Source organism: Nicotiana tabacum, chromosome 17 (assembly GCF_000715075.1).
Source record: "Nicotiana tabacum cultivar K326 chromosome 17, ASM71507v2, whole genome shotgun sequence".
NCBI classification, from domain to species: domain Eukaryota; kingdom Viridiplantae; phylum Streptophyta; class Magnoliopsida; order Solanales; family Solanaceae; genus Nicotiana; species Nicotiana tabacum.
In genome coordinates this window covers 107,254,790-107,279,753 of record NC_134096.1, presented here as the reverse complement: position 1 = coordinate 107,279,753, position 24,964 = coordinate 107,254,790, and the positions used below count along the sequence as shown (strand labels likewise).

Genomic DNA, 24,964 nt, shown 5'->3' with positions numbered 1-24,964 from the left:
TGTAGGAGTCTTGGATTTGGATGCACCTCGATCTCTTCCGTTTTTGTTGGGGCCACCGTTGCTAGATTGGCTCCCGTTGTATCCCACTCGGACAGGCGGCTGGGGCCTATCCTTCTGAGTTTCCAACTGGTAATCCCCAAGGCACTCAGCAGCTTGAATGGCCTTGGGCAGGGTATCTACCCGTTGTCTTTGCAGCTCCATACGAGCATGAGGTTTCAAACCTTCTATGAATGCGAACAGTTTGTCTTTGTCCCCCATATCCCGTATGTTTAGCATGAGTGCGGAGAATTCACGCACGTAGTCCCGCACCGACCTGGTGTGGCGGAGTTCACGCAACTTCCTTCGTGCATTGTATTCCACATTTTCGGGGAAGAACTGCAGGCGTATGGCGGCCTTCAGTTCTGCCCATGTCTGGAGAGTATCTTCACCGGCCCTGATGGCTTCGTATTTGACTCGCCACCAGAGTTTTGCATCGCCTTGAAGATACATGGCAGCAGTTGCTACCTTTTTGGATTCTTCCAAATGTCCAACGGCATCGAAGTATTGTTCGATGTCGAAGATGAAGTTTTCCACTCCTTTAGCATCCCGGGCTCCGTTGTATGGCTTGGGCTCCGAAATTTTCAGCTTTTGTGGAATGGGGGCAATGTTCATGGCACCCCTGATGTGGTTTTCGCCTCCTTTGAGCAGGCTTTGTAGTGCAGCATTGACAACATTGAGCTGGCCTGTCAAGTTGTCTATGGTTTGCTGCATGACTGTCAGTCTGTCTGCCTCTAGTTCCCGATGGGCTAAATCCTCGGCACGCTCCTGTTGGAGGTCCTCGAATTGGCCATGAATTTTGGTTGCCTCGACGGCAGCCGTTTGTCGATCTTCCTCAGAGTCTTGACTGATGTTTGCTATGTCATTTTCGGCCTGCCGCATTCGGCGGTCCAGGTCGTCCAACCTTTGCACTAGGCTGGTTTTTAGATCAGGCAACGTATCCACGATGGGCCGCAATGCGTCAACCGTCTCTTCTAGGGTCGTGATTCGATCCCCATGATTCACCATGGTCAGAAATGGTGATGATGATGCCAATGAGTTCCCTCGTCCGATGTCGAGCCTAGGCTCTGATACCAACTGTTACGCGGCGCCTTCCTAATGCTCCTTGGAAGGGCGACGTAAGGCTAAGCAACCGATGTCAGTGCGGTTGCTATGCGCCAACTGAGGTCCTCGCCGTACGCTAGACTAGATTGTCAGTGCCGTACGGGAAAACCAATGTCGTGAGCAATTGAGCAGCGAAAAATGAGCAACTGATGATGAAAGCTGATGATTGTATTGATGATGATGATGAAAGCTATTACAAGATGCTATGCGGTGTCGGGGGGGAGAGACACCAGTACAGAGAATTGTTTGAATGCTTGAATGTTTGAATGCTTTGGTCCCCCTTAATAATGCTTAAAAAAAATAAACCAAAGTTACATGAGTTGGCCTAAGAAAGCTGTAGAAGCACACTGAAAATGAATGAAGTAAAACTACTCTATAATTACAATGAAAAGGACTTAGTCTTCTATGGAAGCAAGTCCGATAGCAGCAACTTTGTCTTGAGTAGCAGGGTCTGCGCGCGCATTGCTGTGGGCGCGCGCGGCACTATTTGGATCTGCCAGCGGCTGGGCGCTGGTGCTTGGCATTGGGTCTGCGCGCGGGGCACTGTCTGGGTGTGCGGCGCTGATGGCAACATGATGATTTGTGCGCGCGGCATTGTCGGTGCGCGCGGCACTGATGGCATTGGCCAGCCGCTGGGCGCTGGCATTGAATATCGGTGGGGCGACAGAGGCGCATGCTCGCTTGTCACTTGGCGCTGCCGAGACCACGGGGCCGACCGTGGCGCTAGGCGTTGGGAGGCTTGCCGGGACGCCACGGGGCGCATCCAAGGGGTCATGGGTCGATGATGGAAAGCAGCCCATGACAGTGCATCAGCATCGGCCTTTGCCTTTTCTGTGTTAGATTCGGCCGTGGCAAGTTCAGAAGCCAACCGAACCTCGAGCTCCTCTATTCTTCTTGCTTGGACCGAGCCTTTCTCCTTCATTTTTTGAAGTTAGTTTTCGGCCGATGACAATTGGGCTCGGGCAGTTTCTTTCTCTGCAGCAAAGCGGTCCATTCCTTCTTTCCACTTCAAAGACTCTGCTTTTATCACATCGACTTCTTCACGGAGTTTTTCGATCATCTCAATTTTCTGCTGCAACTATGAGACCGAAAAATTAGCCATCGTTCCGGTATCGAGCCCATAGGCTTTTAAAAGTATTATTACCTGCTCGGACAGATCGATCTGATCTTGGTGAGCCTTGGCCAACTCAGCTCAGAGGTCTTTTATTTCCTCTCCCCTTTGGCCTAAGAGGAGTTTTAGGGAGTTCCTCTCCTCCGTAACCCGTTGAAGCTTAGCCTCGTATCGATGCAGCTCGGTTCGGGACCGAGAACATGATTCTTGATGAACTGCCATGGCCTCCAAAGAAAGAAGAAATGAAGTTAGAAAAGAAAAGTAAACTTAAAGGTAACACCATATAATTTAAGGCTTACCTGATTCAAAGGCTGCTGCACTCCGTGAAAAAGATCTAATGCGTCACTTGTACCGGTAGTGTCCTCGACACCGATAAACAGGTCACGAAAAGGATCCTCTCCATCATGAGGCCTATCTAATTCGAGGGCCTCCAAAGCTTGGGCTTCCCGAATCGCCCATGCGGAAAAAACAGGGAAGGTGGGCGAGTTTTCGATTGTTACTGCCCCAAGTGAATCACCTGGGGAATTCTCTTCCGTTCGAAAAGATTCAGGAAGAGCCTCTTCAGACATATTCCCCATTTGTTGGCTTCGATGGGAAGCATCTTCGATCTCCAACAACTCGAGGACTCTGCTCGAATCTCTCTCCGATATATCCTCAGTTCGAGGCGGAGCCTTATGAACCACCATCGATCCAGCTGCCTGTGGAACGTCGATGGTCTTCTTCGTTCGGGCCGCCAGCGCAGACCCATCATTCTTTTCTTCTTCTTCTTCTTCTTCTTCTTCTTCTTCTTCTTCTTCTTCTTCTTCTTCTTCTTCTTCTTCTTCTTCTTCTTCTTCTTCTTCTTCTTCTTCTTCTTCTTCTTCTTACCTCAGACGCAGAACTGATTCTACGGTCAAAGGAATGATAATCTTGTTCGGATTACGAGCCGTCTTCTTCTTCGGTTTTTGATCTTCGAGGACGGGGGCTCTTTTCCTCTTATTATCTTTCACCGGCTTTGGGACAAAGGACGAAGCCTCTTCCTCGACGGATGAGGGCCTCAAAACTGCATCTTTGCCCACACCTAAATACGGAAAATTTTATTAAAGTGTGTGAAAAGCACCTTATTTGAATTACCAAAAGATACGAGAAAGGTGCTTACCGTGATATTTTGCCTCCCATCGGCCCTTTGACAAGTCGCGCCATGAGCGCTCGGCGTATGAGGAGGTCGAAACCATATCACGTACCCAGTTCTTGAGATCGGGCAGTGCGTCGGGAATCCAGGGAACCGCTGCATCACAAAAAGGGGGATATTGGTGAGAAAGAAATGAAAGGACAAAATAGTAAGAGATAGCAGCAGAATTACACTTACGCTTCATGTTCCACTCCTCGGGAAAAGGCATCTTTTCGGTCGGAATTAGGTCCGAAGTCCTTACTCGAACGAACCTGCTCATCCAGCCTCGATCCTTATCCTCGTCTATACTCGAGAATAGAGCTTTGGTAGCTCGACGTTGGAGTTTTATGAACTCTCCTCGAAAAAGGCGAGGACGGTATAATCGGACAAGATGATCGAGGGTGAAAGGCATCCCCTTGATTTTACTCACAAAATATCATATCAAAATAACGATCCGCCAAAAGGAAGGATGTATATGGCCTAGGGTTATTAGGTATTTACGACAAAAATCTATGATTGCAGAGTCGATGGGACCTAATGTGAAAGGGTAAGTATACACGCTTAAAAACCCTCTTACGTGAGTAGTAATATCCTCTTCGGGAGACGGCACTACCACTTCTTTGTTCTCCCAGTTACAATCTTTTTTTATCCGCTCGATGTGCTCCCGGGTTATCGAACAAATATATCTCAATACGGGCTCACATCGGCCAGGAACCGGCGAACCTTTATCGAGTTTGAAATCGGAGGTAAGAACTCACGCCGCCGGAACGCACTCCTCGGGACGTGGATCCACCGGTGTTTTGTCGGTGGCGGATTGGGAAGAATAAGCTTTTTCTTTTTGGGGTACGATTTTTGATGTCTTCACCATTTTGGATTTAAAGAAGGTGACAAAGATTTGGTGGTTTAGAAGAAGAATTTTACAAAGAGGAATCACAGATTTGCGAATAAACTCAGAGAAAAAAAATTTGGAAAACTTGGAAGATTGAAGATGTAAAAGTGATAAATGATAAAAGGAAGGGCTATTTATAGATTAAAGCAATGACGGTTCAGTATCGGCGGTTGCTGACCACCGTCTGACATGCGCTAAATGCCTTGAAAGACTAAATCGACGGGACAGCTATCACGTGCGTCATGGTCGGGCCCAATGTAAGCGTCAGCTTATAATCCTATCGAGCCGTTGAAAAATCATATCGTTTCTCACCACATCCATCCCGAGAAACGAGGGGACTATCTGTATACGGTCGAATTAGATTTCGTCCTTCGTACGATTGATCGAGGTCAAAACATAATGGATCCAAGTAAGACTTCGAGATAGGTTCCGAAGATGGTACAAACAAGCTTCAAGCCCGAGGGACCGATCAATGTCGAGCTCGATATCATTATCAAGCTCGAATCCAAGTCGAACTATGATACAAAGTAAAGTTGTCGAGCTTATGATTCAGAGACCGACCAACACTGACCATGAATCAATTCAAGGATCCGAGTCAGAATCGAGCTCAAGTCAAGATCGAGAGCTCGAGTCAAAACCGAAAACTCGAGTTAATATCGAGCTCATAGACAAGAGCCGTTGCAATCCCACTAGAGGAGAGAATCCTGGTAGGAATCATGAAAAAGCTGATTTATCATGGGTCTCCCACTGTGTATTTTTAATTATATCTAAAATAAGATCCATCTACTATAAAGGGGGAGGTTATTATTTCTGTAAGGACCAAGTCTTTTGGCTTACATTGTAATTCAAGCACAATATTTTTCTATATTGAAGAGTTATTCTTTTAAGCTTCATAAAGTAATTCAACTTGTTTAGTCCTAAAAATCATCTTCTTTACAACCTTGTTTACTTTGCATTCTTTGCAATCCATATTTGATATTTTTATTTATCCTTACGATTTGTAATAAGCTATACCACATATTCTTAGAACTACGTACAAATTCAACTCTATCCGTTTTTCGGGTAAAGAAATCCAATAACCAATTACACAAAAACCATACACAGAAACAAACGAATTCAGATAAAAACCATACCTAGAAACAATACTGATGGTAACATGTTTACTTAATCCAAGAGGACACTAAGTCAAATAAACAAGTTATTTCTCATTTTGCATCGTAGCCACTAACACTAGACTAGGAGGGGGAAAGGGGGCAAATCACAAGAGCATGTTGGTTTAATCTCTGAGGCTTTAATTTCAAGTTTCTCGTTTATCATTGACAGGTGCCTCCACATATCATGCATCTCATCATTCAAACGAAAGGCAATTGAATACAAGACGATTATCTAGGATATAACTCAGTTATCGACACCTCATTTTGTGATGAACGGGACGTTCTTGAATTATATTCTTGAATAAGCGAATTCTCCGGGTTACCATCATTGTGCATAGAGTATGCAGGCCCTGAAGGCAATGGAAGGCTCAGAGAGAGGCTACTAAGCATGAGAACAACTGTTGCCATGGTTGGTCTATCAGCAGCATTTTCTTGAACACACAATAAAGCTATGTGGATGCATCTCGTTATGTCACGAACTAGTCCTGAGCTTCCCCTTAATATGGGGTCTATCAAATTTGAAGATGTTCCTTCACGCCAGTTTGTCCAAGCCTGTGACATTATGATTCAAGAGTTTAACTTCTATATACTAGCAGTGTAAAAGGGTTATATGCATGAAGATGGTCTAAACTAGTTTGGCATTGAGGTTTAGTTGATTAATCAACTAGGTTACGTACATAGCTCAAAAGGTCTTCCACAGATTCTCCGTTTCTGAAACAAGTGTTTCTTTGGCCACTTAAAATTTCTAGGACTAGTACTCCAAAGCTAAAAACATCTGATTTGACTGAAAATTGTCCGTGCATTGCATACTCTGGTGCCATATATCCGCTGCAAAAGAGAAACAACGATTATAAGACTTTTCTAGCATACGGCACCATCACTGTAGGGACGATAAAAATTCTAGTTGGACAAATTGAGGTGCAGAAAAAAAAATACAAAAATGAGGTAACCATTTAGAAAGCAGTTACATTAACAAATTAAAGTTCATCTTAAAAATTGTAGTAACATTTCGACGAATGATTTTGTTTTACGAGTAGTCTCTAGGTTTTTGTTCTTGCTAGCTAAATGGTTAAAAAATCCTTCGAAACGATATGAAAAATAACAGTCTCTCATTTGAGATGTAAAACTTACTAGGTCCCAACAATTCTGCTTGTGTTGCCTTGAGTTTCATCCAATGTAAATAGCCTTGCCATGCCAAAGTCTGAGATTTTAGGATTCATATCTGCATCTAGTAGAACATTACTAGCTTTGAGATCACGATGAATGATCCGATAGTCTAGAATCCTCATGAAGATAAAGAATTCCCCTAGCAACGCCTCCTATGATTCTGGATCGCCTTTCCCAATCCAATTGCCTACGTTTAACCGAATCTGTTTTCTCATTGGACGAACATTAAACGAAGAACATAAATTATTGATGCTCAAGCTCCATATTTTATGAAAAGTATAACTTCTATATATTAACAGAGTAGAAGAATTAGACTAGCAGATAAACAAAAAGTTAATGCATACCAAATAAAAAGTGGTCAAGGCTTGCATTAGGAACAAATTCATAGACAAGAAGCCTCTCTGTTCCATCTAGACAAAATCCTCGCAACCTAACCAAATTCCTGTGTTGAAGCCTGGCAACAAGCAAAACCTCGTTTTTGAATTCTAGATCACCTTGGCCTGAACCTGCTGACAATCTTTTTACCGCTACTTCTTGTCCATTTGGAAGCTTACCCTGAAACATATCAGAACAAAGTAAAAAACAGTATTATTGGTCCAACTAGGTTGTTATGCAACAAGGACTTAACTTATTTACATTGAGAGTGTTGAGAATTTTTACACAATAAAAGTTAAACTCTTGCAACAACAAGTAAACTAAATAACCTTGTACACAGGACCAAATCCTCCTTGTCCCAACTTATTAGCATTTGAGAAGTTATCTGTTGCTGCTCGAATTGCCGAAAAATCATATTGCAAGGACTCCGCAGTACTAGTATCATCCCCATGCATGCCTTCACCAATGTAGTAGTAGTAGTAGGCATACAATAAATTAGTGAAACATGGTCTTAAAATTTTCAGTTTTCCTTAATCATTGTCTATTAATAAACTACGCTTACTCTCAATTGGGTTCAGCAGCTGCTCCCTCTTTTGCCTCTTCCTCAAGATGACAAAAGTACAAACAATAAAAATAACAACCGTGACAGTGGGCACAACAATAATGATGACAGTTCGAGCGGTTACTACAAAAACACGCCTCAAATTAGTGTGCTGGTAGCCGTTAATTACCAAAACTCCCTCGTTCAATAGAGAATAACAACTTCTTAAATCGGAAAACAATTTAAATTGAACTTCCCATTTTACACGTAATGAGAAACTTTTATTGCCACACAAATATTACGGTATATTTAATATTACAAGTTTTATAGTTACACAAATATATTGTGGCTTCTTTAAGCTTACAAGTTGCAAAAGTCTTTCTATGTTTTTGAATTTCGTGCCCGGAACGTAGGGACTTTTTTTGTCTTTCATCAAAATTCCCAAAACCCAGATTAGTTTGATAGCCCCCAGCCCGAGTCCCTGGCCGGCTCACCCGACAATCCCTCCCTCCCTCTGATTCTCTCCGCCATCCTTCTCTCCCGTCCCCCACTTTCTCTCTTCTCCTTCTCTCAATACACAGATTTGAGAAGCTGTACAAAGTTAAGGAACATTTCTTCACAGATCGCCTTCTAGCCAAATGCCCCAACATTTTTCTACATTTCGGTCCTAGAGATATATACCATTTCTTCATTCTCCAATTCAAAAAGCAATTTGGGTTCTACAGCTTCTGTCACAGCTTTAAAAAGTCAAGTCTCTTTCGACAAGGAAATGGATAGACTGAGATAATGAGGGAACAATGATGGACAGATGGCTTCAGTCACAGCTTCAAAAAAGAAAAGAAAAAATGAAGAAATGTTATTTGGCTCTTCCCCATTTTCTTATTGTCTTCATTTCCTAAAGTTCTTACTTTGATAGGTGACACATTGTCTCATTTTGATATCCGTGGTCTCTATTCAATTATAATTAATATTGGATCTAGAATCATCCATATATTTGCTCCCAATAGACTTAGCAATCCCATAATTCTAGGAGGAATTCCAATCACCTTTTTGCTTTGGGGTTCACTTTTGGTGACTTAGTAAAGAAATAATGTCAGGTAATATGCTCGTATAACCTTATTGTTCGACCAACATGGAATTTAAAATCTGAAAGACGGAGAGGTTAAAAGTAGAAGTGACTAACAATTCCGTAAAGATCTCACTTACCTGATGGTGGTGGAGGTGGTGGTGGTGGCGATTGCCATAAGGGTGACGGTGGCGGTGGCCATACGGGTGGCGGAGCTTCAGTCGGTAGCTCATTGGAAAAAGGGTATACTTGAAATATAAAATTGCAGCTGGGCATCAAAACGGTAGCAGCCCGCTTTCCATAACATGGACAGCTAGGTAAACTTTCATAACCAGTTCTTAAACAGTTGAAGCATTCTTCGGCTGATAAATCCGCAGTACACTGTACAAGTGCATGTATAGTCTGAAAATCAGGTCCACGAGTACTATTTCTAGCAAACTTGCGTTTACCTCCTGCTGAAGCTTTACTTTGTAAACTTTCCAACAAGGTTCTTAGATCTTCTTGCATAAACTCGTCGGGGCTCGAGACATTTGCCGTGTAATATATAAAAACCAAAGGGTTATTTGACATGGTGCCTATGATGGACTCATTTGAATATCGTAGCGTACAATCATCATAATAACCAAAGCCCGATTTCTTGTAAGGACATACCTCTAAGATCTTAAGAGTCACATTAGTTATACAATTACGGCATGTTTGTGATTCCACATCTCCTCTGCATTGCGCGATGACACTAACCTTGTCAGGGTTTTGGCCTATGGAAGTGTTATAGAACCCATAACTATCCATATTGCGTGAAAGAGTGGACAGGAGTGTGTTAAGGTTAGTGTCGTATGCACCATTTGGGGAGAACTCAGTCTTATTATCTGCACATGCATAAGAAGTGAAATTAGGCTGTGCTATGCTGAGATCGAAAAGGTAGTAAAATTGAAATATAAGAATAACCAGCCATTTCAAGAAACCCATAACTGTCTTCCCAATCTACGCAAAGCTTAATTAGCGTTTCAGAGACAGTATAAGAGAATGGCTGTGCTCGTTTTGTTAGGAGGATTATATTGAATTTGATATTTCAGTTTTTGAAGTCTTCACAACTTTTTAGTTATTGGTAAGATTGACTCTGACTTTTCAGCTAATGAAGTCACTGGACAATATGAAAGGATTAAAAGCATTGAAAAGGATGGGAGTGGAATAGTGGATACTAATTAAGGAGAAGATACGTATTATTGGAAGTTTGAAACTTTCAAAAGGTAATTCAATATAACGCGTTTTTTTTGAGGCTCTTGTCCCATTTCCAAAAATGTGGGGACCTTTCAGTTCTTTCGCTAAATCTATTACCACATCGAACTTTCTTTCATCTGTGATCGGATTTCAGACTTACAACTTTTTTTAAAGTTTGAAATTTTATTTCCTTATATTACAGGGGAGTTTAGTACTCCCTCTGTCCCATTTTAACTTGTCACTTTAGATTATAAAAAAAAATGTCTCAAATTTTAATGTAACTTCAGGAATTCAATACTAAATTTGTTATTCATTTCCAACTATATCCTTAATAATAAAGAAGTAGTAGTTCCTTTTTATTTTATTTTTTCATGTAGCTATCTCTTAGCTTTTGTTTCTTTACAACAACAACAACAATCCAGTATAATCTCACTAGTGGGGTCTGGGGATGGTAGTGTGTACGCAGACCTTACCCCTACCCTGGGGTAGAGAGGTTGTTTCCAATAGACCCTCGGCATCCTTCCCTCCAAGAACTCCCCACCTTGCCCTTGGGGTGACTCGAACTCACAACCTCTTGGTTGGAAGTGGAGGTTGCTTACCATCAGAGCAACCCTCTTGTCACACTGAGCTCAAGAATGTGGAAAGAAAATGGGGCACAAAAAGTAGGGTTATGTTCAAGATTTTAATCCTTTTAAGTTACTTGATTTTAAATTAATAATTTATATATATTAATAAATTTTTTATATGACAAATACAAGATTTGAAACTAAAGTTACTAAGTTTAACGGAACCTATAAACCGAATACTAGCTCCGCCCCTGTTGCCTTAAGGTAAGAAGCGAGCCACCAGGTAAGTGACACATTAAAACTCCCTGATTTATTTTTGGCTCTGCATCTACAATCTGCTCCCACTCCTATCTTTTGCTTTCCCTGTTTCTAAGAGGGCACATCTTTGCCCAATTCTTACATACAAGCACACTGAAAGAATGCACACCACTTGTTCGACATAACGCTTGAGTAACGTATCTGTCTTTCCGGAGTTGCACCGACTTTTGGCATGCTAAGGAGAAAGCGTAGGGGTGATGTGGTTAGATTTCCAAGTGTTGTGACGTAGCACAAGTATTTTTTAGAGGAAAAAAAAAAGATTACCTGCAACTGGGATAAGCAGTCTTTTGGGTTTGAATCATTTGCTATGCTTTGAGAAGGATCATCTCTTGGCTTAACTGAATACACTTGTTAAATTGAATTGTCTATGTACCACTCTTACTCTGAATATCGTCCACCAGCTCTCTCTTTCGCCTCTTTATAAAGATGACAGAAATACAAATAATAGGCATAACGATTGTAGCAGTTGGCACAACGATTGTAATGATGATTCGAGCGGATTTATCATCCTTTTCTCCCCCACAAAACGTCAAGTTAGCATTAATCTCAGCTTTTTAGCATTACCAAGCAAGTAGCCCTTAATGCAAGAATTTACCTTCTCATACCCGTGCCACTTGTCCTGCATCCCTTGTCAGGTTATTTTAATAATTTCTTTTAGTATGCCAAAAAATAACTTTTTCCCTTTTGGAGAATTTGAGATGTTTGAAGCTAAATTAAATTAGAATAGTTCAATATTTAGAATTTAGATATTTAAAAACGAAGTATTATAATTTACAATTCTTCTCACGACAACATGATAAAAAAAAATACGTTTTCAAATATAGTTCAAAGTTTATATAGTTTACTCTCGAAAAGCAAAAATATTCACTTAAAATGGAACGATAATGTATTACTAATTACAAAGGGAGTCATTTGGTTCAATTGTAGATTAGTGTAATTATCTTTCAAACCAAAAAAAATACTATTACTTATGATTCAGATTAAATCCTAGTGCGAAACGCAAAGTCATCAATCACTCAATCTCAAGTCTAAACTAATAGGAGGTCGAACAAATAAAAAAGTAAATAAGAAAACTCAGAGAAAAGGCTATTATGTCCAAGGATGTTAACGAGGATATAACTCAGTTATCGACGCCTCATTTCGTGACGAAGAAGTAGATTTACTTTTGGCTAGTTCTCTAGATTCTGACATTCTTGAATTGTATTCTTGAATAAGCGAAGTCTCTGCGCTAATATCATTGTGCATATAATATGCAGGCCCTGAAGGAACTGGAAGACTCAAAGAGAGGCTACTGAGCATGAGAACTACTGCAGCCATAGTTGGTCTATCTGCCACATTTTCTTGAACACACAATAAAGCAATGTGGATACATCTCATTATGTCACGAACCAGTCCCGTGCTTCCCCTCAACATGGGGTCTATCAAATTTGCAGCTGTTCCTTGGCGCCAGTTCGACCAAGTCTGCAGTGATAATTCAATTCTCAGAATAAGACGAATCATATATCATCATACTGCCTCCGATCATAAGAGTATTCACAACCCTTAAGAAAAACACTAAACAACCCTACTCATAAGAGTATTTGTACTGAAAAAAATATAAGAGCCTTTGTCTAAATTAAATCTTTATTTTTCTCTTAAACGTCTCACTTAGTTAGCGTTCAACTTATTGGAGCAGTGTGAATTTGAAAAAGAAAAAGTACCTTGGAATAAATTTACTTTACCAAAAGACTATATTTGGGAGGTAGAGGGAGTAACATATATTTCATATGTAGCAGATCCCGACCAGTTTAGGGTTGATGAATACTTAATTGATTGACCTGGTTACTTACATAGCTCAAAAGGTCTTCCACGGATTCTCCATTTCTGAAAGAAGTGTTTCTTTGGCCACTTAAAATTTCTAGGACTAGTACTCCAAAGCTGAAAACATCTGATTTGACTGAGAATTGTCCGTGCATCGCATATTCTGGTGCCATATATCCACTGGAAAACAAAAACAAGAGTTACATGACATTCGGCAACTTAGATATGATTCAGCTGTTAAAGTTTTTTTTTTTTTTTTGGGTACAAATATATGTTTCACTTCACATGAACAGACTGAGGTAAAAAGGCCAAAAAATCAATTCTGAAGTTTATTGTCTAGAAACAGTGCGATCAGCCACTCAATAAGATGTCAAAACTGGGAACTCCTTGATGTTAAAATTCAGACCACATGTAAAGGCCAGTAAAGAACTGAAATATTTTTTAATGAACTTAGGAAGACACAGTAAAACGTTGTGCTGCAATTTATACTGCAAATTGGGTATTTATGGTCTCCTGATGTCTGCTTTCTTTTTTCTGCCTTCCCTTAGTGAGAATGTATCTCGCTGCAATGTGAAGACAACTCTTAGACCATTGATCTATTCTTGGCTGAGCAAACAAAAAGTTTGATAAGTTAAGACCTACACCTTATATTATGCTGCCAAGAGATCATATGTAATTAACCTCTCTGAACAAGGAGAATTCATATGCTGATAAGAAAAAGGGAAAAGTTTTGTTCTGGACAAGAAAAAAATTGTTCAAGACAAGATCAAGATTGTGCATATTCATTCCCAGAACTGACTCTGGAAAAAAAATTCATTTTCATCATCAGACAATGCACCTTTGTTAGTGACCAAATTGAGAACAAAACTATAGGTATATGACCATTCACCTCGAATAATTCAAATTCTAGACACAAACAAAGTCCTATTTCAATAAAATTGAGGTAACCAGTCCAGAAGAGATTACAATGACATGTTGAAAATTCAAGTGACATTTCAAGGGAAGATTTGCCTATGTCTCGATGCAGCTTTTATTCTTGTTAAATGTTTAAGAATTCTTCCCAAGCCCCAGCGATATGAAAAATAACAGTCGATCTAGTGAGAGTTATAAAACTTACTAGGTCCCAACAATTCTGCTTGTGCTGCCTCGAGTTTCATCCAGTGTAAATAGCCATGCCATGCCAAAGTCTGAGATTTTAGGATTCATTTCTGCATCTAGTAGAATATTACTAGCTTTGAGATCACGATGAATGATCCGAAGTCTGGAATCCTCATGAAGATAAAGAATTCCCCTAGCAACACCTCCTATGATTTTTGAACGCCTTTCCCAATCCAATTGCCTACGTTTAACCGAATCTGCTTTCTCATTGGACAAACAAAATAAATACTAATAAGCTTCATATCTATAAAAAGTTTTAACTTCTAAATACTGGCAGTGTAAAAGATTAGGGCAACTAAAAGATTTAAAGTTAAGCAGTACAAACCAAATAAAAAGTGGTCAAGGCTTGCATTGGGAACAAATTCGTAGACAAGAAGTCTCTCTATTCCATAAAGGCAAAATCCCAGCAACCTAACCAAATTCCTGTGTTGAAGCCTGGCGACTAACAAGACCTCGTTTTTGAATTCTAGATCACCTTGGCCTGAGTCTGCAGACAATCTTTTCACTGCTACTTCTTGTCCATTTGGAAGCTTACCCTGAAGCAGACGAGCACAAATTGAAAGAATGATTTAATTATATACACTTACAGAATTTTTGCGCTATAAAAGTTAAACTCATGCAACAATAAGTAAATTTAATATAATCACCTTGTACACAGGACCAAATCCGCCTTGTCCCAACTTATTAACATCTGAGAAGTTATTTGTTGCTGCTCTAATTGTAGAAAAATCATATTGCAGGGATTCTGCAGTACTAATATCATCCACATGTATACCTTCACCAACGTAGTAGTAATAGCACAGAACAAATTAGTGAAACATGGTCTCAATTAAATTCAACTTTCCTTAATCATTGTAGGTTAATACGCCACACTTACTCTCTCTTTTGTCCACCAACTTCCTCTTTCGCCTCTTCATCAAGATGACAGGAATACAAACAATAAAAATAATAACTGTGACAGTGGGCACAACAATAATGATGACAGTTCGTGCGGTTTTATCATCCTTCCCTACAAAAATGCTTCAAGTTAGTATTAGGTTAGCAAATACTTTTTCATGTAAAAGCATGATCAAATGCATCTACCCAAAGTTCCACATCACAAAATCAAATAGGCAATATGTAATGATGTTAAAAGTTTAAGGAGAAAATTGTAGCTGTCGACTTAACTTATAAACACAAATTTTCCTTTTTAAAACACAAAAGATCTCATAGTTTCTAACCCTCAATAAAAGACAAAAAGATAATACCTCTTCTTCTTAGATTTTTTTTCCTCTCTAGAATAATTCAAGAAAAATTACAAATTTACAACACTGACTATTCTTATTTTCTACAGTTCTTTTCACTTCTCACGTAATGTTAACAAAAATAGCAATTTGAATTGAAGTATATAATTATTGTATACATCAAAATTTTAACGGATCAAGCTAAATCCAAAAATTCAAGATACTACAAGACGACTCTTGAAATTCTAGGAGTCTATGAGGGTTGCTTAAAGTCTGCTCTACCAAAACCCTATCTTGAAAGCTACTCTACCCTAGCCCTAGGCCACTCATATAAAAAGGTTATATAATCCCTTAAAAAAGATCTCAAAAACAGATATCTCAAAATCCCATAAACTCACGGAATATGCACAAAGAGATCAAATATACGCTACATGCTTCTTGATCATCAAATAATCAAGGGGATGCATATCATGCTAAATTCATACAGATAACAAATCGGAGGGAAGAATCAAGGGATAAACAGAATTATACCCGCAACATTTATCAATAAAATTATATTTTTTCGTATTTATATTGTGGTTACAATTTATTTTTGTATCACAAATAATTTGTTGCAAACAATTATATATACATATGTTAACTAGGCAAAATATTTTATAATGACCAAATTACAAGCACCATAGGGTATATGAGTAAAATTATGGTCAACAATTCAGTTAATCCGTTTAAATATCGAATAATATATCAGTTTCTCTCTATACTTGTCTTTACTTTACCGTCTTTATTTTATAACAAATTATAGATAGATATGCACCTTACATCTGAACTTTTGTCGACTTGCAGTATTCTAGAACAATTTTTACGCTCTCAAATCACAGATAATTGGGATCAATATCTTGGAAAATAAGTTACTTAAACTACCAGGACATGTTAAAATACACTTATTGTATAAACGCTTCTTTACACTGTGAGTATACATAAATTAAATCTCAGTCACTCCTCTTGGAGAACAGCTATGGCCGGGGGATCTGGATCTTCTTTGCTGCCGAGGCCAAAATAAGAGGCTCGACTTGAATAGCGTGTCCCCAGAAGCTGAATACAAAGATGAAGTGGCTAACAATTCCATTAGAGGATTTCAAATACCTGGTTGTGGCAGTGGCGGTGAAGCTGGGGGTGGCAGTGGCAATGAGGCAGGTGGTGGCGATGGTGGCGGAGCTTCAGCAAATGACTCGTTGAAGAAAGAGTAAGGTTCATACCGAATAATGCAGCTGGGCATCAAGTAGTAGTTTCCCCGCTTTGCATAACACTCACAACCAGGTAAAGTTTGATAGCCAGTGGTCAAACAATTGAAGCAATCGTCAGCTGATAAATCGGCTGTGCACTGTACAAGTGCATATACTGTCACAAAATCTGGGGCAAGAGTAATATTGGTCGCAAACTTACGCTTCCCGCCCTCTGAAGCTCGACTTCGTAAACTTTCCAACACGGGTGTCAGATATCGGTTAAAGAACAATTGGGGGTTCGAGAAATTTTGGTTGTAATAATAAATTTTCTTTGGGTCAGTTAAGACGGTGCCTATGAAGGACACATTCGAATATCTTATCAGACACTTATCATAAATACCAAAGGCGGATTTCTTGTGAGGACATACCTCTAAAATCAAGCGAGTTGCATTTTTTATACAATCACGGCATGTTTGTAAATCGACATCTCCTCTACACTGAGCGATGACACTAACCTTGTTGGGATCTTGGCCTATGGAAGTATTATAAAACCCATCACTATCTATGTTACGTGAAAGAGAGGAGAGGACTGTGTTAAGGTTTGTGCCATATGCACCATTCGGAGAGTACTCTGTCTCATTACCTTCACATGGCGATTGAAAAGCGAAATTAGGCTGTGCTATGCTGAGGTAGAAAAGGTAGTAAAAGTGGAATATTAGAATGACCAGCCATTTCAAGAAACTCATAGCTGTCTTCCCCATCCACATCTACTCAAAAGCTAGCTTAACGTGGTATAAATAGAATGGCTGTGCTCATTTTGTTAGGAAGATTCAATCCGATTTTTCAGTCTTTGAAGTCTTCACAACTTTTTGTCATTGGACTCTTGACTTTTCTGCATATGAAGTCGATGGAAAATAAAGGAGAGTTATCTGCTTTCAAGGCTTTGAAGCTTTTGAAATAATCGAAAATTTTCAAAAAGGAATTTAAAATTACGCGTTTTTGTGGAGGCTATTACTTCAGTTCCACAAAATGTAGGGAGGGACCTTTCAGTTCTTTCACTATATTTATTACACATGGAACTTTCTTTCATCTATTGCCGTGAAGGACCATTTCCTAAATGGTCATGTGGGTTTAGTTTTATGAACCTATCACTTTTATCTCTCTCTTAGCACATAAGCTGAATATGTGTTCCCTTATATTATAGGGGTGCTTAGGTCTTTCAAACCTCTTGAATAGAACATAGCTTAATTACGTGTTTAAAATGCAAGAAACTTAATATTAATAGCTGGTAATTAGGTGTGTACATGGACCGGGTTGGTTCGATTTTTATCAAAATCAAACCAAACCAACCATATCGGTTTGGATTGGTTCGGTTTTGTCAGATTTTTTGGATTTTTTGTTACTTAAATATTATTTCAATCTTATTTTATTAAATTTTTTATAAGTAAATATATGTTTAATAAAATTATAAAAAATTGACAAATATATTATCTATTAAAATATTCTTATGGGAGAATTTTCTTAGTAACACATAATAATTATTTTTTTAGTCGTCTGACAATAATTTTTCGTTGATGTATATTTTCAATGTTAACCGAATTTGGTAATTACACATAAAAATCAATATGATACCTAAATAATAATAATCACTTTACATTCGAAAAAAGATACAAGAATTTAATAGATCTTAACATATGATACGAATATGGAAGGACAAAGAGATTGACGCATTTCAGTAACATTTGAAAGAACGTGATCATACAACCCACTATTTAAGATTAATAAATATGGAGCACTTCATATACTATTAAATATTATATTCTGCAAGAGAATCTCAAATATTTCTAGACATTTTTTTAAAGAAAATTCTACATAAAAATTAGTATATATTTATATGTCGGTTGGTTCAGGTTTTTTTTACTCAAGACCAAACCAAACCTAATCGGGTTATTTGACTTTTCGATTTGGTACGATTTTTCGGTTCGATTTGTATACGCTACTTATATTCTTATTAACCGATGTGTAATCATTTCCGATTTAAAAGGTTTTAGGACTGAATTTGTCCTGCCATTGGAGTGGCCAGTTCAAGTATTACACTGTAACCGACTGATCAGCATATAGAATCACCTTTTTGGCCCAATTGGTTCGAAGCCTTAGTTAATTTCGCAAAAAGGCCAAAAATGTCCATGAACGGTTAGAAATAAAATAATTTTATCTTCCATCTATTAATTACGAAGGAGCTCATTTATACCCCTCCAAACTAATGGAGTACCATGTCAACAAAAGTCAGATTTAAAGTATTATATTCGTGCTGAGATGGAACTCCAGCTGGAAAAACCCTCCCCACTAATCTTTTATTTTAATACTAGAAGGGCTATATTTTCATTGACCCAATTGCAAAACTAAGTAGGCGTTTGGACATGAGAATTGTAAATTTCGAAAAAATGGCGAAAAAGTTTTTCGAGTGAAAATGATACTTGAAATTTAGAGTTGTGTTTGGACATAAATTTCAGTTTGGGTTGTTTTTGAAGTTTTGTAAGTGATTTAAGTGAATTTTAAAAAATAACTTTTTGCAGTTTTTTAAATTTTCGAAAATTTCCAAAATGCATCTTCAAGTAAAAATTGAAAATTTTATGAACAAACGCTGATTTCAGAAAAGAGCGAAATTTTTTTGGAAAAATCTTCAACCAAATTTTATGTCCAAACGGGCCCTAAAAGTATCCTAATCGTACCATTTTTCACATAAGGAAGAATTCAATTAATACAAAATATCCAAGAGCAAACATTGTTAATTTGGTATATCACTTAGACACATGTATAAGAATTTTATTTTTATATACGCTCCTTTGTTAAATAATTGAAATAGTAAAGTGTAGAACTAAATACATATGCGATTTTTACGTGGAAAACCTTCTTCCTCAAGGGAGGAAAAATCACGACTCACTTTTGGTATTTCTCTCAAAGAACTTCACTAAAACAACGAGCAATTTCAGGTTAGAAAATTCTTAAAATTTAAACAACTAAATCCTAGCCACTTAACTGTCTACAACAATTGATTGTAGCAGAACGTCAAGCTAACTCTAACCTAAGACTTTAATTCTCTAATAGAGAAAAACCTCTTAAATCGCTTCTTGTATAAGCAAATAAGGTTACAACTCAATAAGCCTAATACAATGAACTAGACTAGACATGATGAATTTGACAATGTATCAAGAAACAAGTTCTCCTGTCTAGTTTTCTGCACGTTCCAGATTCAATATCCGCGCGTTTAGAACTTTGAACTCATTTTTTCTTGCTTTTCTCCCAAATTGCTATGAAAAAATAATAAAAGTGCACGTAAGAATGAAATAAACTTAGACTACATATAAGTAACAAGTTGGTACCAATAATAAGAGAGTTACTTCGTAAAGAACTTATCATATATGATCACACTTTTTTTATTTGTTTCCTACTCCAATTTTAATTCTCTTCCAGCAAGAAATATCTCATGCAAAAGTGAATTATATTCCGGTTAGGATTAAGTGCCAGCGCTTTGGACCAGTTCCTTCAACTAACCCAATACAAATACCAGATTTGTTAATCATAAAAATCAAAATTCACCAAATTTCAAAAAAAACAAGAGAGAAATAAGATGGGTTACCAATCAACAGGAGAAAGTGAGGGACATCGTATGAAGCAGAGATACGTGGAGCGGTTCAATTAAGGCTTAATAGATCTAAAAAGTTTAGGGAAGATAGACTGTGGAGATGAAACAACAGAGCAAAACCACATCATATGCAAGCTCTTTAATGATCGATTATAGGAAGAGTTTGACTTGTGTGCTATTCTTGGAAATAAGCCACGATTGCTGATTGTATCTAAAACAATATGGACGTTAATTAATATCGAACCACTGGATTTGAAATTGTCCAAAAATAGTATTGATTGTGATCTCACCCGGAACTTGTTGAAAGAAGGATGTCGTTTTCTAGCCATCATTATTTACCAGTTAAAACCGTTTAATGGAAGCAGCGGGGAGGGTTTTTGTTTGGCTGGAAATCCATCTCTGCAAGAATATGATTTTGTAATCTGATTTTATTTGATATGGAAGGGTATAATCAATGGCGAAGCCAAGAATTTCTTCAAGGGTGTTCAAACTTGCAAAGTGAAAAAAAAAATTCCGATAAAGAGTGTTCAATATACGTTATTGATCACGCCCAACTCTAATCTTAAAAAGGATCCGGTCTAAAAGTCCGGAGTCGAATCCCACAGAGAACTAAGGTTTTGCTATAACTGTTCAATATCACCAATAAGGCAAGCTCGAACAATTCCTAAGTTATAAATATTAAGATTCTTATATCTAACTAATTAGCTAACAAATTAAAATAGTAAATTAGCAAGTAAGATACTAAAGGTTGGAGCAAGATTAAGGAGGTCTAGAGTTATGATTTTCCCAATTGTTGGAATCCTTCCCGCTATGTTTCCTACAATTTCGCTTATGTATTCTCTACTGATCGTGAGCACTTTAGGTGCCGTAATTCTCTCTCGAGTAACTACGAAAATTTACTAGACATATTCTCTCGAAGTACGCTAGTTTACTTTATCTAACCGCTCACTATGGCCACGTCAAGGCTTTGTTATTTCTAAACCTACCTTTAAACCCGATGTATTGATTTCTCACATACGTTAGGAGTGACGTTGTTCAACAACCACCTAAATATATATCCTTTCTCAAGAAACACATAATAAATAGGCATAGTCAATCGATGGTCATTCAATCAACTGAAATAAGCACGTAGTTGAACAAGTAGATAAATCCAAAGGTTAAATTATATTAAAACATAACAAGAATTCATCCTCCAAGAGGTTCCATCAAAACTCTAGATAATTAATTAGTTACTTATAATAGTATGTAAAACTACAATACTAAAAGTCATAACCAACAATGAAAAGTAGGAAGAAGAAGGGGAAAAACCCGTGATTGAATTTTTCTCCTTGCTTCTCGCGTATTCTTGCCTCCTTAGGTGTTGTCTTACCCTAAAGTAGTGTCTCCCCCTTTAAAATGACGGTTTATGATGTATTTATATCAATTAGGGTTGATGTGGGGCGTCCTTGATCTCTCCTAATTCGAAAAGGACACGCTGAGTCGCGTGCTAGAGTTGGTGCAACGTGCGACTTCTAGCACGCTCCCAGTTATTTCATTTTTCTTCTTTGTTCCTTTCGCGTGCTAGGTCCAGTGCCAACCTCCATACTTCGCTATTTTGTTGCTCATCTTCTAGGCCATTTCGCGCCTACATTCATGCAACGCACCAATTGTGGCACGCTCCCATGTCTTGCATCTCAACTCTTTTTTTGCATCAAATCATCCAATTCTTGCCAACTTCCATACAAATTCATTCCTACATACAATAAACATGTAATGAGCATATTTTATGTTTATAAACATGTAATCTCCCGCAACTCATATAAGAAATAATATGTATTTTTCATCATTTATCACTACTCCGCACTTAAACTCTTGCTCGTCCTCGAGCAACTTAAAATTAAGCACATTGACAAGTAACACAGTTCCAAAGCATACTCAAGTATCATATCAATGATAATGGTTTCTATCGACGCTTAGAACCCGATATAAGCACCCTTCACACTTTTTCTTATTACTAAACCAATGCTAAGACTAATTAAAATATTTGTGTGACTCTTCTAACATCCTAGCCTCAAAAATTGACTCCACTACATTCCTTTATATGACTCGCTTCTTGTGCCCACTAAAGATATGAGTTCTTTACCAATTCGTCGTAAAACATGTGCCCTCACCAACAAAGCAAAGAGAGTAATCAGTCCGCACACTCAAACATGAATTCAAATATAATTTAAGGACTCACATATTAAAAGAATTCGCTCACTCTCGCAAAGAAATTAACTCATGTGCCACCCAAGTTCGTACTATAGGCTTGCCCGTAGTGTAAGACTCGACTAATTTAAGCTTGTAAAATCTAGGATCAAGTAGGACTTTATAGGTTGTAATGTAGGCTAAGGGACAGGTAGGATATATTCGGGTAGGATATATTTGAAAAGTAGTGACTAACCCTCCTAAGCACTTTAATACACCACACTTCACTTTCAAAAACATTCTTGTCATGACCAATTCAATGTTTTGCCGTGAAACCATATACAATTAAGCCCTTCTTCATTAAGAACATCAAGATATAGATACTCACTAGCTCAAACAAAGATATGGGAGGTGTCATTCATCTTTCTTCTTCTTTTTTCTTTTGTGTTTTTTTCTTTTCTTTTTTCACACTCTCCTTAATTTGATATTTCCAGCTAGTAAGGCTTTTAAATATAAGTGCACCTTTTTGGCATTTCTATGGTTCCACTCAAAATCTACCCAATCTCTTTCTTTACTCTTTCAGCGACTTAAGTGCTTTCGGAGATAAAAGGTAAACAAGATACAATTTAGAACAAAATAGGGGTTGGCTTGTAATGTGAGTGCCAAAGAAAAAGGTCTACAGGCTCAAAAGGGCTGACTACGAAAAATGTTATCAATGGTAGGCAAATAGGCTCAAGGGTCAACCAAAGAAATGCCTATATCATTTCCTCAACTCACAAGACTTAATCATTTCGCTTCGACTCACACACGGGGAAAGTTCTAGACTAACAAGGGATGGCATAGAGTACAACCAAAATCTCACCGCACACAATGCACATGACTTACTCAGGACGGCTCAGACCCGACTCTCAAGTTAAAGCAACTAGCACAGTCATCATATAATCTAAACACTAGGAAGTAACAACACGAGTCAATAAACGAGCCCAAGGGTCAAAAGGAAGTCACGCATATTCTCAAGGCGTATAGTCACAATAATCAAGAAGAAGGTACTCAGCACAAATGCACCACCTCTAAGCCCCAATATAAAACATGTCAAAAAGCATAGATACTCAAGTTTTTCCCATTCCATTCAGTTAAAAAAACTCATTTTGCATTTTTCTGTAGACTTTAACCCTCAAAAAAACTGTCTAGAAAGTCCATTATAGGGAAAAGTCCAAAATTTTTTGAAAATTCTACCTACCAAAAAGAACTACTACCCGGTTCAAAGAGTCATCCCTTGGAAAAGAACTGTGGCCATAAGAAAAACTAAGAGGGATTATTTCAACCTAATTATTATTTTTATTTTTATTATTTTCAATACACATAAAATAATACAACTAAAATAGCATAGGAAATCACACAAACAGTCTCTTCACCCCACACTTAAAATTGTGCATTGTCCTCAATGCACATCCAAAAATACAAGAGGGTAAAAGAAACTCCCTGGTAGGCCAAAGACCGAAGCATTAGCAGCTCGTGGGGTACTCAGACTTCTCCCATGCATGACCCTTTGTGCGGGCACCTAATACTTAGTTCTAACCATCTAACTTGCTATTTCATCCTTCCAATAGCTTTTTCTTCACATGCTCCTATAAAATCAAAAACGACACTACAAAAGTAATACAAATAAAAAAAGTAAAAATAAAAGAAAGCGGTAAAATTGGGTTGCCTCCCAACAAGCGCTTGATTTAACGTTGCGGCACGACGTGAACCACTTTTTGCCTTCACCTCGAACTTAGAAATTAGACCCCTAATTTTGCTTCAAGTTTTCTACTATGCTCCATGGGTGGTGGAATAAATCTAGTTGGCTCAAACAACCACTGTACTATTCTACACTTCTTTGCCTTTAGATGAGGTGTGTAATCCTGTCTTTCTGGCACGAAAAATTCCAGAATGTAGGCACATTGTTCCTCATTCCTTGACTCCTCAATCGGCTCGGATGACTCTATTTCCATATCATCATCCAATTTTAATGTAAAACAATATTTAGAGTGAGGACCAATGCGCTCAAACACGTGAACTTCAGGACTTTCAACGTCCTCAACATCAATGATACTAGAGTCAACAAAATTTATATCCTCAATGTCCTTGGCTGACTCTAGTCTCACTTCTTCAACATCGATATCCTCAAATTGTTGTTGGCTAGGTTGTTGATGTTCTACTCTAACCTCCTCAATTAGCACCTCAAATTCATGCTCTTCTTGGCTACTATCCCCAAAATTGGCTTGCTGAGCAGTAAAAGCTTCAACCACTTGACTCACTTGAGCCTCCAAGTTGCGAATAGTTTCCTCTTGCATTTCTATATGCTGTTGTTTCTCATTATTTTGTTCCAGAAGGAACTTTAACATATCCTTGATCTCCTTCAGGTCCGCATCCCTAGGTTCTTTGTTCCTATTAACTTCACAAGAAAAAGTAAAACCATCATAGTAAGGGGTGGGGGGAGGATAAGAAATATAAGCACAACCATGAAAGTGACCATCTTAACCACCACACATTCCACAAGTAAGATTGAGTTGGTACACAAAACTCGTTCTGAGGAACATTTTGATAATTTTGCCACGGGTGGATTTTTTCGAAATATGTATAAGGATCAAAAGTAGAATGACCAACACCTAAACTCTCATAATTCCAAGATGTCATATTTTTTAAATTAACAGGTAAAATAAAATAATTTTTTTTAAAAAAAAGAACAAACCAAAATAAAAGTTTAAACTTGAAACCTAGCAATATGTACAGCTGCAACTACACCGTTAGTTCCCCGACAACGACGCCAAAATTTGATCACGTCCAACTCTAGTCCTAAAAAGGATAAGCGGTCACTGCAAATATAATCCGGTCTAAAATTCCGGAGTCGAATCCCATAGAGAACTAAGGTTTTGCTATAACTGTTCAATATCACCAATAAGGCAAGCTCGAACAATTCCTAAGTTATAAATATTAAGATTCTTATATCTAACTAACTAGCTAATAAATTAAAATAGTAAATTAGCAAGTAAGATACTAAAGGTTGGAAA

At 38.1% G+C, this 24,964-nt stretch overlaps 1 protein-coding gene across 1 annotated transcript; it reads right to left on the bottom strand.

Annotated features, from left to right (window-relative positions):
- Positions 1 to 5,387: 5,387 nt before the first annotated feature.
- Positions 5,388 to 17,072, bottom strand: LOC107777885 (uncharacterized). The gene is given in 17 exon segments (XM_075235783.1): positions 5,388 to 5,996; positions 6,122 to 6,272; positions 6,576 to 6,715; positions 6,717 to 6,814; positions 6,956 to 7,166; positions 7,316 to 7,443; positions 7,549 to 7,671; positions 8,734 to 9,574; positions 10,960 to 11,033; positions 11,078 to 11,245; positions 11,802 to 12,156; positions 12,525 to 12,675; positions 13,613 to 13,850; positions 13,979 to 14,189; positions 14,301 to 14,428; positions 14,531 to 14,662; positions 16,020 to 17,072. Coding segments are annotated over 17 exon segments (4,320 nt in total). The 5' UTR covers positions 16,867 to 17,072; the 3' UTR covers positions 5,388 to 5,672.
- Positions 17,073 to 24,964: the final 7,892 nt, after the last annotated feature.